Raw genomic sequence first — 14584 nt, 5'->3', positions numbered from 1 at the left:
GGGTTCGATTCCTCAGCACCACATAAGCAAAAAGAAAAAAGCTGGAAGTGGTGTTGTGGCTCAAGTGGTAGAGCACTAGCCTTGAGCTGAAGAGCTGAGGTACAGCGCCCAGGCCCAGAGTTCAAGCCCCACAACTGCCTCCCCCCCAAAAAAAAAAGTTTACTGCCATCAATTAAGGTTTGCTGCATCTCCTGACTATGACATTTACACAAACCACTAGGTTTGTGCTACATTTACACAAACCTTTGTGTAAATGTATTCTATGGTGTTCTCACAATGCAATCCTGAGACACATTTCTCACAATATATCCCATCATTAAGTAAACCATGACTGTACTTTGTATCATCATAAAAAATTAAGGGAAACATATGCTCACTATACTACATTCTAAAAAGTGTAAGGAAGGAAAATCAATCACAAGTGACTGCTCATTTCAGAATATATTCCTTCTGTGTGTATGTATTTTATGTTTGCATATACATGAATACATATTATATGAAGAATGCATTCAAAATTGAATCATAGTATATACACTGTTTCAGAATTCATTTTCCATAATGTATCATGAATCTATGGTAAATTACATTTTAACAGCTTTTTAACAGCTTTATGGTATTCCAAGTAATATATTTTTAGTAGCTTTATTGTATTCCAAGTAATATGTACTCTTCACTTGGCTAACATCATTATCTACTACAAAGAAAACCTTTTCTCACCAGCAATAATTCCAGTCTTTGTGTGTGTGTGCTGGTCACCTGAACTCAAGTACTGGGTGCTGTCTTTTAGCTTTTCTTGTTCAGGGCTGGTACTCTACAACTTGAGCTACTGCTCACTTCTGGCTTTTTGCTGGTTAATTGGAGGTAAGAGTCTCATGGACTTTCCAGCCTGGGCTGGAAGGCTTTGGTTTCAGCCTCCTGAATAGCTAGGATTACAGGTGTGAGTCACTGGCACCCAGCTCCAATTTTTGTCTTTCAGGCGGTAAAATTGGTTGAGAGTGGTAGATTTGTATCTTGGAGCTTTCAGTCTATTATCAAGGCTCCAGATTGTTTTTTTGGTATAGGGGTTTTAAGTCAGGCTTTCATGTTTAGTAGGCAGGTATTCTTATTAAAGCCACAACTTCAGCCACAACTTCCTGTGTTAGCTAGGATGACGTGCTAGCTTCTTCTGTCTAGATGGAGTCTTAAGAGTCTTGTAGCCTTTCTGCCTAGGGCTGGCCTGGAACTGTGACCTTCCTAATCTCAGTCTCCTATTAAGTTAGGATAAAAGGCGTGTGTACCACCATCCACGGCCAGCTTATGGGTTGAGAAGGGGGTCTTATAAACTTACTTGTGCTGGTCTTGAACTATGATCCTCCCATTTTCAGCCTTCCAAGTCGCTAGGATTACAAGTGTGAGCCAGCAGTGCTAGGCCAAACAATTCCCTTTAAGTCCCTTTTAATTGAACATTTAATTATCAGTCTTATAAACTAGTGGGCTAATTTGACTGACATGATTCAATTATATAAAAATTATAAGAACACATGTGGCTGGGTGCTGTGGCTCACACCTGTAATCCTAGCTACTCAGGAAGCTGAGAGCTGAGGATCACGATCTGAAGCCAGCCCAGGCAGGAAAATTTGTGAGAGTTTTATCTCCAATTAACCACTAGAAAACTGGAAGTGGCGCTATGGCTCACAGTAGTAGAATGCTAGCCTTGAGCAAAAAAGAGCTCAGGGATGGTGCCCAGGCCCAGAGTTCAAGTCCCATGACCACCAACAATAAAAAAAGAACATGTGTTCTGGAAAAAAACACAGGTGAGGAGAAAAGTTTGAGGATTTTCACCTTCTCCAGGGGAGCAAGCTGCTCTTTGAGGACCTCTAGTCTCTCAATAAGCTCCCTTTCCTTGTTTAACTGGTGCTGCTCGATGCACAGCGTGGTATAGAGTTGCTGGACCAGTGTCTTCACATCGTTCAGCGTTGCTGCATTTTCATGGCTTAAGAGGTCTGAAAGAAAGGGTAACACTTTTTAGAAACTTCCTGGAGGATGCGACTACAGAAGACCAGGCAGGCCCACCTACTGGATCACTCCCACCTTCAGAATAAAACTGTAAATCTAGAAAGGAAATTCACATTATGGAAACCAGAGCTTGGAAACAATTGTTACTGATGTATTATTGGAAGGATAGTTGCTACAAATGGGGCTGTTTAAGGGAAACATTAAGAAAAATGATTTAAATAATCTCCAGGGTTGGGATGCACGCAGCTCATCAGTTCAATGCTTGTCTAGCACTATGAAGCCCTAGCTCTAATCCTCAGAACTGAAAGATAAAAACCATTAAATCAGAATAAAAAGTGAAAGCAAATGTTAAATTAGGAGAAACATGGATGCATTTAGGGTGGCTGTAGAAAGGGGTGATAATGATCAAGATGCATTGTACTCATAAACTGACATGTGACTAGTAATCCCTTTGTATAACTACATAAAGATAATAAAAATGTATGTTCAAGCTCTGGTGTCAATAAAAATAAGATGTAAAATGTAAAAAAATATAGTAGAGAGGTTTAAAATCAACCTGATTATGGTGCTTATTAAAATGTTGGTCTATAATCTATCTGTGGTCCTGCCATTTTAGGTTTTTACCTTTAGAAACTCCAGAAGGAAAAAATGCAGAATTTTAAATTTGCAAATACAAAGGCATAAATAAAAATAACATCCCTGTGATAATCTTAATCTCCATGCATCCCTTTCCCAGCACAACAACTTTAAATTCCTGCTGAGGAAAGGCAGAGTCCAGCCATGGGGACCCCAGTATCATGTTCTACAGGAAAACGTTAAAAGATTAAGTTCTTTGATTCAATAGCTCTTACTGTAAGTGGCATATGTTTCCAGAAGTCTAAAAATTATGTTTTAAGAATCTAATAAAAAAAACTTACTGTTGGCTGTTGAATTAAGAAAAAAAGCACCAGATATAGAGCTTTTGTTTTATAATCTTACTAGTTTTAGATGTGACATTTGTTTCATATGGCATAGGTCAGCCCTCTTTTGAATAAAAATAAACCCCAGTGAGCATAAACATATTTCAGTATACTTCAAGGATGTCCTTTAGTGTATTTATCATAGAAATTCAATCAATGGAAAAATTTGCATAAGGCTGGCAAACTGGATTGGAGACAGCTGTTTTAAATGAGACCTAGCACCTACCACAAAACACAGACACTCCAGCACAGGTGCTGAGTTAATAGGAATGGGTAAAAGAACTCAGTGATAGAAGTCTGTTATATCAGCAGGGCATTCTTGGTAACAGAGCTGCAGTTCACACCTGCATAGAGTTACCAACTCTTCATTTACAAGATGAAGAACCAGCACTCTGCCAATCACTGGTGGCTCTGGCCCGCACTCCTACCTACTCAAAAGACAGAGATCTGAGGATCACGGTTTGCAGGCAGCCAGGCAGGAAAGTCTGTGAGACTTTTAAAAACCCAGAGGAGCTATGGCTCAAATGGCAGAATGCCAGCCTTGAGCCAAAAAGCTCAGGAACAGTAGCCAAGTCCTGAGTTCAAGCCCTAGTAATGTCACTGGCACGTGCACACACAATTACCTTTTATTGTATACTTTCTGTGTCAAGATCCTCAAGATTGACTATCAGGTAAGAAAAATTACTAGACATTTAGTAATTTCTATGCCTTTTCAATCTGTATAACTGGCATCAGGCTTCACAGATTATCCTTTCCTTTACTGTTCTGAGTTAGGGATAGCCAAAAGAAGAACTCAGATGAGATTTTGAAAGCAGATGTGACCCAGAGGCTTATTCTCTGCAGGCTGGTAGGGAGGCCTATACAGAGGTGCCTGCAGATACCAGCCACGCCTGCCCTCCTGCGCCCTGGGTCCGGCTCTTTCTCTATTACTTCTGTTGGCAAACAGAGAACCTAGGCCTATGAACCTCCTGAAGATCTCCTGTCCACTATGGATATTTGCTATTTATTTTTTTACTAATTATATTAAATTGACAAAAATTGTATATATTTATCATAAACATGTGAAGTGCACAATGTATGGACTAGCTAAATGGAGCTAAATGGATTGCCTCAGACACTCATGTTTCTGTGATGAGAACACAAGTCTATTGTCTTAGCAATTACTAAGACTACAATACATTGTTATTAAATAGAGTCACCATGCTGTAGACAAGATCACTTAGAATTCCTTTCCTAATTTTTTGTTCTTTGACTTAACATTTTTGCAACCTCTCATGCACCATTGAAATGTAAAATAAAGACAAAATTATAAATTCACTTCTTCAGTGACACTAGCTCTATTTCAGTGCTCAACATCCATATGTGGTAAATAGCTACTATACCAGACAATGCATAAATAGAACATCTTTAGCATCCTAGAAAGTTTTTCTTTGGTGCTTGGGTTGAACCCAGGGTTTTGAACCAGAAAGTTCTATCTGACAAGACTGAAGAATTTATCTGCAAGTGAAATATACAGTCCTAGCATAAGTAATGGGTGTGCAAGTCTTCCAGATTCCCTGGTGAACTCTGATTTGTGCTCTGTGTTTCTGCTTCAAAATTACTTCTCTTTGATCCTCCCAGCATTCCTTTCTGCTTCATCTACTTCTTCCTCTGGTCTTCTTCCTACAAGTAATCTTTTATTCCATAATAGTTATGAGGTTGGTTTTCCCAAAACAAACCCTAAATAATACAAACAGTATTTATGACATGAACTATTTGCATAAATAGAAAATTGATGTATTCACATTTGCTTATGAATACACAGACTATCCTGGTGGAGATGTAAGAAACTAAGGACAGTTTGCTGATACAGAAGAGAAAAGGGTATCTGGGGAACAGGGATAAGAAGATGATTTTTATGCAAAATTTCTTTAGACTTTTGGAATTGAACCTTATGAATGTATTATCTATTCTGAGTAATAACAAAATACTGTGCAATTACAATACCTTCTAACAGAAACAAAAATAGAAAGAGACAAATCACAAGAGATCTCACAGATTGTAATTTCAGACATTGCTGGATAACAGTTTCTCTCTGATTATGTATCAAGAGAGCCCTGGTAGTTTTTATGCTTTGTCAATTTTTCTTCACAAGAGAATATAGTTACAAGGTATCATCAGACTGAAGAACAATAATCTTGAACCAATGGTCCTAAAGAAACCTGACTACATATGTGGAGATGAAGTTAAAGGAAGAAGGAAAATAAATCTGATGATTACTTATGCCTCACTAAAAAGGAATTAGATGTTTACTAATGTTTTTATAGATGCCATCAATTACAGGATTATTAAGGTGCATATAGGCAGGGGAAAGCCAGGTACAGTAGTTTCTCTTGTAATCTCAGCTACTTGGGAAGAGACTGGGAGGATTGGGGTTTGAGGCATCTGGGCAAAGTTAGTAATGAGACCTTATCTGAAAAACAAACTAAAAGCAAAAGAATTGGGCATGGTTCAAGTGATAGAGTACATGCCTGGTAAGCACAAAGCCTTCAGTTCACGTCTCAGTATCGTAAGACATACAAACATACTGGGTGGTGAAAATTTCACAACCACAAACATGATTCAAGAAGGATATGGACTATTTGCATCCCTAATAGTGCAATTATTATTGTTGTTGTCTGGTTTGCCCATTTAATCTGTTTTCAAATCATTTCATTAAGAGAGGCAACATCTCCAATTATCTCTGCAAAAATAGGAAACAGGTACCATCAAATAGTTCTCTTTAGTACATACAAAAGAATATCCTCCAGCTGGTGGCTCACTCCTGTAATCCTAGCTTATTTAGAAGGCTGAGACCTGAGCATCATAGTTTGAAGTCAGCCAGGGTAGGAAAGTCCATGAAACTTTGTGTGTGTGTGTGTGTGTGTGTGTGTGTAGGAAAGTCCATGAAACTTTGTGTGTGTGTGTGTGTGTGTGTGTGCGCTAGTCCTGGTGCTTAAACACAGGGCCTAAGTGCAGTCCCTGAACTTTTGTACTAGAGGCTAATGCTCTACTACTTTGAGTCTTAGTGCCATTTACACCTTTTTAGTACTTAATTGGAGGTAAGAGTCTCATGAACTTCCCTGCCTGGGCTGGCTTTGAACCATGATCCTCAGATCTCAGCCTCCTGAGTAACTAGGATTACAGATGAGAGCTACAGACTCATGGCTGAGATTCTTTCTTATCTTCAATTAACCACCAAAAAGCTGGAAGTAGAGCTGTGGCTTACACTTATGCCACAGGTTGGCAGTTGGCACGTGAGTACTAACCTTGACCAAAAAAAGCCCTGGGACAGCATCCAGACCCTGAGTTCAGGCCTCAGGACTGGCATTGGAAAAAAGGTATCCTTTGGTGATAATAGAGTATTATCTACATAGTTAATGTTATATATAACATTAGATATCTATATAGTTACTGCAACATGAACTGGGATGAAAGGCTTTTTGTGCTTCTTTCTCAACTCCTCCCTCCATTACACATTTAGGTTAAATTATGAAATCACCTACTTGAGAAAATAGTCACTCCTCTCATCTCAGAGCAGTTAGAGAGGAACCCAGCTATGTATACCTATGGCTACTAAAAGAATGCAATGGAGGTTACAATTAGTCTTACTGTTACAACACATCCATTTCTTCCAATTTGGGATACATGTCTTCATGGGTCAACTTAAGAATTAGGTACAGGGCTGCCAACGCTTAATGAGCCACAGGCTCAGTACAGTACCCCAGCCACAGTACCTTACAGGATGCCAATCCCACATAAACATGGAATGTGGCTAAAATAAACCCAACATGAATGACCCTTCTATCCTCAGTGCCTGGTGTGTGTGCATGTGTGTGTGCGTGTGTGTGTGTGTAAAACTATAATTGACACACATTAATAGAGTACTTTTAGTTTCATTAGTTCCAAAGTTCCCTCACACAGGGAAAAGAACACATAAGAGAAATGAAAGTGTGGTTAAGGAAAGAAGAGAACATTGTGTGTCAAAAAAATTAAAGCTGGGCTGAGAAGGTGGCTCAGTGGCCTTGCATGCATGAGGCCCTGGGTTCGATTCCTCAGCACCACATAAGCAAAAAGAAAAACAAAGCCAGAAATGGCGCTGTGGCTCAAGTGGTAGAGCACTAGCCTTGAGCTGAAGAGCTGAGGGGCAGCGCCCAGGCCCAGAGTTCAGGCCCCATGACCGGACCCTGCCCCCTCCCCCCAAAAATTAAAGCTATCCTGGGAAAGTTATTCTTCATGAACTACTTATTTTACCTTTTATTAGACAAAGTAGATTTGTCCCAGCTGCCCCAGGTTCATATACAGCCCTAGTGTCATTCCTCATTATCTGATACCCAGAGATTGTGTGCTGCCTTCTATTCCTTTCCTCCATTTAGTTTTGCGGCAAAGAGCTACAGTGCAGGAGGAACCTGCTTACTCATGGGCAAAGAGTGCATCTCTTGTAAATGCAGAAACCCAAATGGCTCTTTTACTGTACTTGGCAGAAAAGACTGGTAGTGCCTTGATGCTAGCGATATCTTTCTCAAGCAGTGTCAGGAAGAAAATCCAATGCAAACAATATGCACTTTATATAAAGAAGATTTTCCTTGCCAAAAGATTTTCCTTACTACATGTTAAATGTTGAAGAAGATAGAATGTCTATCACCAAGAAAAAAAAATAACTTGTTAAGGATGCAGGGGTAAAGGAACCCCTCAACTTCATGAAGGAAAAGGTAACTTAGTCCAGCATTAGGATAATCAGTATGGGGGTTCTTCAAACAACTGATTTTTTTTTGTTTTTCCATATATATTTTTATTATAAAAATACTGTACAGGGGTTACAGTTACATGAGTAGGGTAAGGAGTACATTTCCTATCAAGCAATGTTACCTTCTCCTTTGTTTTTCTCCTACCCTCCCTTCCCGTCCTATCTCCCCACCTCTACTTCCTCCTCCCCCTCTTACCCCCCCCCCCACAGAAATTGTAAAGTTCATTTTCAACATACTGTTCTTGGACATCTCATTGTTACAATGGGTCAACCTGTATCCTTATTTAAGCATTTCAAACAACTGATTTTATGTGTGTGTGTGTGAGTAGTGTGTGTGTGTGTATGTATGTATGTGTATGTGTGTGCCAGTAACTGGGGCTTGAACTCAGAGCCTTGCACTCTTGCTTGGCTTTTTTGCTTAAGGCAAATGCTCTGCCACTTCAAACACACTTTCACTTCTGGCTTTTGGTGGTTGACTGGAGATAAGAATCTCATAGACTTTTCTGCCTGGGGCTGGCTTCAAACCACAATCCTCAAATCTCAGCTGCCTGAGTTGATAGTATTATAGGTATGAGCCCTAGTGCCCTCCCCGCTAGATGAATTCCTAAAAGCAGGATTGAAGAGATCTCCTAGGAGGCAGATGGAGAGATTAGTAGTGGTGGAGGGTAATTCACAGTAGCAGTAAATGACAATAAATAACAAAGGCAAAGAGAAAAACAATTTATTGAGACACAATTCAAGCTCTTTTAGAGGGCTACTGAGCATCAATACTTGACAGAGCCAAACTGGACCTGGGATGAAAAGAAAAATCAGCAGTACTGTCTATTGAAATTTTTAAATATTTTTCTCATCATGTATTTTTGCCTTAATCTTGTTTTTAAGCAATAGTACATTAAAGTATTCATTCATCTTAGTTACTGAATTTTTTGGCATCTCTTAAAATTTGAACCTGAGGCGAGAACTCATTTTTTTTTACCTAAGAGCATCAAAAGTTTCTAAGGATTACTATATAGATGGTCCCCAGCTTCAGATTGTGATTTTACAGTGGTAAGAAAGCAAAAGGAATTCTAATCTTGAGTGTGATCTGCTCCTAGGCTAGGAATTCATAGCACAATCCTCCTGTACCACTGGCATCAGCAGTGAGCCGCAGCTCCCAGCCAGCCCTGCAATCTTACGGATAAACAACCAATATTCTGCAGCACACAGTACTGTTAGAAGTTCTGACTGTATTTTGTGTTTCTGCATTCCTCATGCTAATGTATGCCTCTATGTGTGTATATGAAACAGTCAATATTTCATTATAAAGGATGCTTTGTTTAGGTAATTTTGTCTAATCATATAATGTACTTACAGCCTGGGCACATTTCAAGTAGACTAGACTAAGCTGTGCTATTCAGTAGGTTAGGTGTATTTAATGGATATCCTGGTCACAGTATTTTCTGTTTATAATGATCTATGAACACCACTGCAAGCCAAATAATACCTGTACAATAACTGACTTTCAGGATGTTGAATTTCTGTCATCATCCTTTTGACCCCCCCACCCCCCAAGGTAAATTATCAGTGTTTAAGAGAACAGAAAAGCCTATAATTTATTTTAAAAAGATTTTCCTGTGTTATTTTAATGTTGATGAAAAGACTGTATGGAGGGAAGAAACGTCAGTTAGGCAGGACGTTCATAGTTTCAACAGAGACACTGCTGGATAAGCAAGCACTACTGTATCCAGGTAGATATCCAGGTAGTCTAACTAGTCTAACAGAGCCTAATTATATATAAAGCTTTTGGTGCTCTCCAAAAACTGTGTGACTTTATCAAGATTACTTTTTTTTTTACCTCTTTTTGGGGGCCGTACATGATATGTTATGTCGTTAATGACCAGCTTAAAGTCATCGAGGAGGAGGAGATCTATCCCCGTGGAGGCAGCAACACGAACGCCATCTGTGAACATTTTAAATGAAACTGGTCACAAGTCTATACTCATAAATGGGCAGGAAAAGTGAACTGTCAACACACATTTAAAAAATTACCTCTTCCTTTTTTTTAAAAAAAAACTCTTCTTTTTTATGTTCTGATGTTTTCCTCATCCTCTGTTCTGTGCTAAATAAAGTTTACATCTGATACCTTTGTGTTTAGGCCAAACCTGAAGATATAACCAGAAGCTTTTCCTAAAACTGCACGAGCAAGTGAAGTAACTACCCATACATCTACAGGCATCAGCTGCGACTTGTAGAGCCATATGGACTTCTTACAATCATTTATGATGGAACCCCAGTGCCTTCTAATGCACAAAGCTTTCTAGCATAGTCACCGATTATTAATTCAGTAAGGACGGATACTAGGATGAGCAAAGGATACCAAGTTGGTTTACTAATGGTACTACTTGGAGAGGTCAGGGTACTTAAAGCTTAGAAATAAAAACTAACATACAGAAATGTGGTTAACTGTTAATAATGGTAAATCCAGGTAAAGGATAAATGAGTGCTTGCTGCAGCCGTCTTTCATATCTATGTAAGTTTGAAAAATTTCCAAGTAAAAGGGAAAAAAATTAAGGCACTTAAAAATAAACAGATGTTCAATCAAATAGGAATGTTTTAGTGCTGTGTTTTATGTTTTTCAATGAAATATTCTATTTTGATACACATTTATGTGATAAACATAAGATCATAAGATCATAAACATAAGATAAACATAAGAAGAGAAACTCTAGTATTTTATATCTCTGGAGACAAAGGCTCAACTATTGGAAAAGTTTATTCTGCACTAAGGTAATGACAGAAGGTCTCAGTAACATAAAATGTGATTGTCTACTTGGCCTTGCCCTGGCATGATCTGTGAGTTGCTGGGGAATGGGACTCTCTGAGCACAGACATTTACTAAAACTGAGCAGATATATCCTGAGACTCATAGGAGGGTGGGGATGGAGAATCACACTCCTCTTGTACTACTCTCTTGTGCTTGCTAGGTCAAAAAAGTGCCATAACTTAACAGGATGATAGCTTTTTGCAATGAGCATTTCATATGTCTAGAAATGGTTTGGGGGGGAAATGAGAAGTGAGAATTAAAAATGAGGGTGACTAATGTACCTGGAGAATAGATTGCCACTCTGTCAATTCCTCGATCCTCTTCCTGCAGTTGTCGTAAAAATACACCAACAGAGTCAGAGATAGGTTTGAGAGTGAATTGGCAACGTTCACGCCGAGATGGTAGCCGCACAGATATCACTGGTAACCCATTTTGATAAACCACTGTCACATCTGCATGAAAAAGACCCACAGGTATATGATCATTGGATTTATTATGTTAAAGATACATTTGTATTACTATTCTTATATGGGGACCTATTGTTATTATTAGTGTGGGTTAAATATTTCCTGGAATTGGTAATACAAATCCTCTTTCATTTGGTAAGGTTGTTTTATGCAGTCAAAGACTGTTGGGACTGATGCCACAGATGTAGGATGTGGCTTTTGGGATCAAGCTTTAGAGAGTACCCCGGGAGAGACAGCTTCCTAAAATATATTCATAGCTAAGACTTGTACTCAAGAGCAATCAACCCATATTAATCATGAAGTATTATATTCAGGCTGCCTGATAAATAATCTTACTGTGACTACTTATTACTCATGTCAGATACAACCCAAACAAATTCCTTTTATGTCTCTTTGAACATCTTCTGGAACTTAGCTAGATAAAAGCCAAAGCTCAATTTTTGGATTTTTACTACAAAAAGCTATGCAGGGAATTTTGTAAGCTACTTAGTTGAAGGGATCTTCTATACAATCCAGCACCGAATTCCTTATTTCCTTACTTAGTAGGTTTGATTCATAGAGCCTTTCTTAGTCAGCAAAATCAATGTTATAAGAACCTCTTTCATAGTAATTTTTTTAAAATCTTTTTTTTAATTGTGAAAATATTGTACAGAGGGGTTACAATTACATGGGCAAGAAAATGAGCACATTTCTTATCGAGCAGTATAGCTTCCTCCTTTGTTTCCCCTTCCCATCCTCCCCCTAAAATCTTTTCTTTTTGTTGTTGTTGCCTGAACCCTGGGCTGGGTGCTGTCCCTGAGTTTTTCAGCTCCAGGCTAGCGCTCTACCACTTGAGACACAGGGCCTCTTCCGGCTTTTTCTGCTTATGTGGTATGGAGGAATCAAACCCAGGGTCTCATGCATGCAAGGCAAGCACTACCACTGAGCCACCTTCCCAGCCCTCATAATAATTTTTAAACGACATTTTAAACCAGATATTTTCATATAAGCAACTGAGCAGGAGGAAAGACGAAAACAAATTTTAGAGTCAAGTTTGGGATTGAATTCTGGCTCCTGACCTTTGTGCATTTATGCATTTTCTCTAAGCCTTTAAAAAAAAACGTAGAAAGTGAGTCTAATCCTAAATTCACAGTGCTGTTGTGAATGAAATAAACACACTGAGAAATAAGTGAGAGGGGCTGGGAAGGTGGCTCAGTGGTAGAGCGCTTGCCTTGCATGCATGAGGCCCTGGGTTCGATTCCTCAGCACCACATAAGCAAAAAGAAAAAAGCCGGAAGTGGCGCTGTGGCTCAAGTGGTAGAGCCCCAGCCTTGAACTGAAGAGCTTAGGGACAGCACCCAGACCCAGAGTTCAGGCCCCACGATCGGACCCCCCCCCCAAAAAAAAATGCCTTTGAGGAACCAGGAGTGGCAAAACAGTTTTAAAAGCCAGGCAAAGGAAGGGCACCAGTGGCTCACGCCTATAATCCTAGCTACTCAGGAGGCTGAGATCTGAAGATCACAGTTCAAAGCCAGCCAGGGCAAGAAAGGCCAGGAGACTCTTATCTCCAATAAACCACTCAGAAAAAGGGAAGTGGCATGTGGCTCAAGTGGTAGAGTGCTCACCTTGAGCTGTAGAGCTGAGGGTCAGGGCCTAGCCCCAGAGTTCAAACCCCACGACTAACAAAAAAAAAAAAAAAGCCAGGCAATGCTGGGCACTGGTGGTTCATGCCATAAGAGGCTGAGATCTGAGGACCATGGTTCCAAATCAGTCAACCTGGTGAGATGCTTATCTCCAATAACCTACTGAAAAAAAACAGATGTGGCTCAAGTGGTAGAGCACTAGCCTTGAGTGGAAGGAGCTCAGGGACAGTGCCCAGGCCCAGAGTTCAAGCCCCAGGACTGGTGGCACACCGCCCCCCCCCTGAAAAAAAAAAGGACAGGCATGGTGGTATTTATTAATTATTCCTGATACTCAGAAGGCTGAAGCAGGAAGATCACTTGAGCCTAAGAGTTCAAAGTGAAACACACACACACACACACACACACATACACACACAAAGAAAGCTGAGTATTCAGGAGATTTAGGATCAAGTAACCAGCAAAAGGTGGAAATGGAACTGTGGCTCAAGTAGTATAAATGTGTATAAAAATACATTATTTGAACTGGGAATGTGGCTGAGTGGTAGAGTGTTTGCCTAGCATGCATGAAGTCCTGGGTTTGATTCCTCAGAATCATATAAACAGAAAAAGCTGGAAGTGGCACTGTGACTTAAGTGGTAGAGTACTAGCCTTGAGCAAAATAAGCTCAGGGACAGTGGCCAGGCCCTGAGTTCAAGTCCCAGGATTAGCAAAAAAAAAAAAGACATAGTTTATTTGGTGTCCAAAATAATAGGGAAAGTGTCCAGTACAATATATTGTATTGTGAAAACAACAGGCTACATCCTAAGGACTTATGCACAGGATGTGGTAAAAAAGGAAGCCCATGGAGGATGTTATCTGGCAAGCTGTCTGGAGTGGGACTTTAGATGATTTGGCTTATGATCTGTTTCTATACACACATACCCTTTCATAATATTCTGTATCACAAATTTGAGACATAATCATATAATTTTAGAGTTGAAAGGCCAGAGAAATAATGCAAACAACACTTTTTTTTTGGTCAGTTATGGGCCTTGAATGCAGGGCCTGGTGCTGTCCCTGGGCTTTTGTGCTCAAGACTAGTGCTGTACCACTTTGAGCCACAACTCTGGTTAACTGGAGCTAAGAGTATCACTGACTTTCTTCGTCCAAGCTGGCTTTAAACCTATGATTATCAGATCTCACCCTCCTAAATAGCTAGAATTACAGGCTTGAGCCACCAGCATCTAGCCACAACTCTTTTTTTTTTTTTTGTCAGTCATGGGGCTTGAACTCTGGGCTTGAGCGCTGTCCCTGAGCTTTTCAGCTCAAGGTGAGCGCTCTACCACTTGAGCCACTGGTTTTCTGGTGCTTAATTAGAGATAAGAGACTCACAGACTTTCCTGCCTGGGCTGGCTTTGAACTGTGATTCTCAGATCTTAGCTTCCTGAGTAGCTAGGATGACAGGTGTGAGCCACCAGCATTTTTTTTCTTTTCTTTTTAATAGCAAAAAAAAAAAAAAAGTCCAACCAGGAATGTAATTTGAATCACATCATTTGAATAAAAGTTATTTCTTTCACATTACATATGATATTAGGGTGCTAAGTTGAGTGGATATATATATATATATATATACAGTATATGTACATATATTTATTTATTTGCTGGACCTGGGCCTTGAATTCTGGGCCTGGATGCTATCCCTGAGCTTCTTTTGCTCAAGGCAAGTGCTCTGCCACTTGAGCCACAGTGCCACTTCTAGCTTTTTTGAGTATTTTATTGGAGATAATCTCACTGAGTTTCCTGCCTGGACTGGCTTCAAACCGTGATCCTCAGATCTCAGCCTCTTGAGTAGCTAGGATTACACATGTGAGCCACGGGTGCCAGGCAGGCTCAGTGGATATCTTTTTTTTTTTTGGGTCCAGTCGTGGGGCCTGAACTCTGGGTCTGGGCGCTGTCCCTCAGCTCTTCAGCTCAAGGCTAGCGCTCTACCACTT

The 14584-nt window shown here is 39.9% G+C and overlaps 1 protein-coding gene across 1 annotated transcript in view; it reads right to left on the bottom strand.

Annotated features, from left to right (window-relative positions):
• Mcu (mitochondrial calcium uniporter) overlaps positions 1-14584 on the bottom strand; it is a 202522-nt gene that overhangs the window by 9176 nt on the left and 178762 nt on the right. The window contains exons 3-5 of the mRNA XM_013025590.1: positions 10804-10974; positions 9554-9658; positions 1822-1982 (exon numbers count right to left, since the gene is read on the bottom strand). Coding sequence (XP_012881044.1) covers positions 1822-1982; positions 9554-9658; positions 10804-10974 — 437 coding nt within the window. The remainder of the gene's footprint in view (positions 1-1821; positions 1983-9553; positions 9659-10803; positions 10975-14584) is intronic.

The sequence above is a fragment of the Dipodomys ordii genome, unplaced genomic scaffold, assembly GCF_000151885.1.
Source record: "Dipodomys ordii isolate 6190 unplaced genomic scaffold, Dord_2.0 Scaffold86, whole genome shotgun sequence".
Classification (NCBI taxonomy): Eukaryota; Metazoa; Chordata; class Mammalia; order Rodentia; family Heteromyidae; genus Dipodomys; species Dipodomys ordii.
This window is presented reverse-complemented; position numbering and strand designations above follow the sequence as displayed.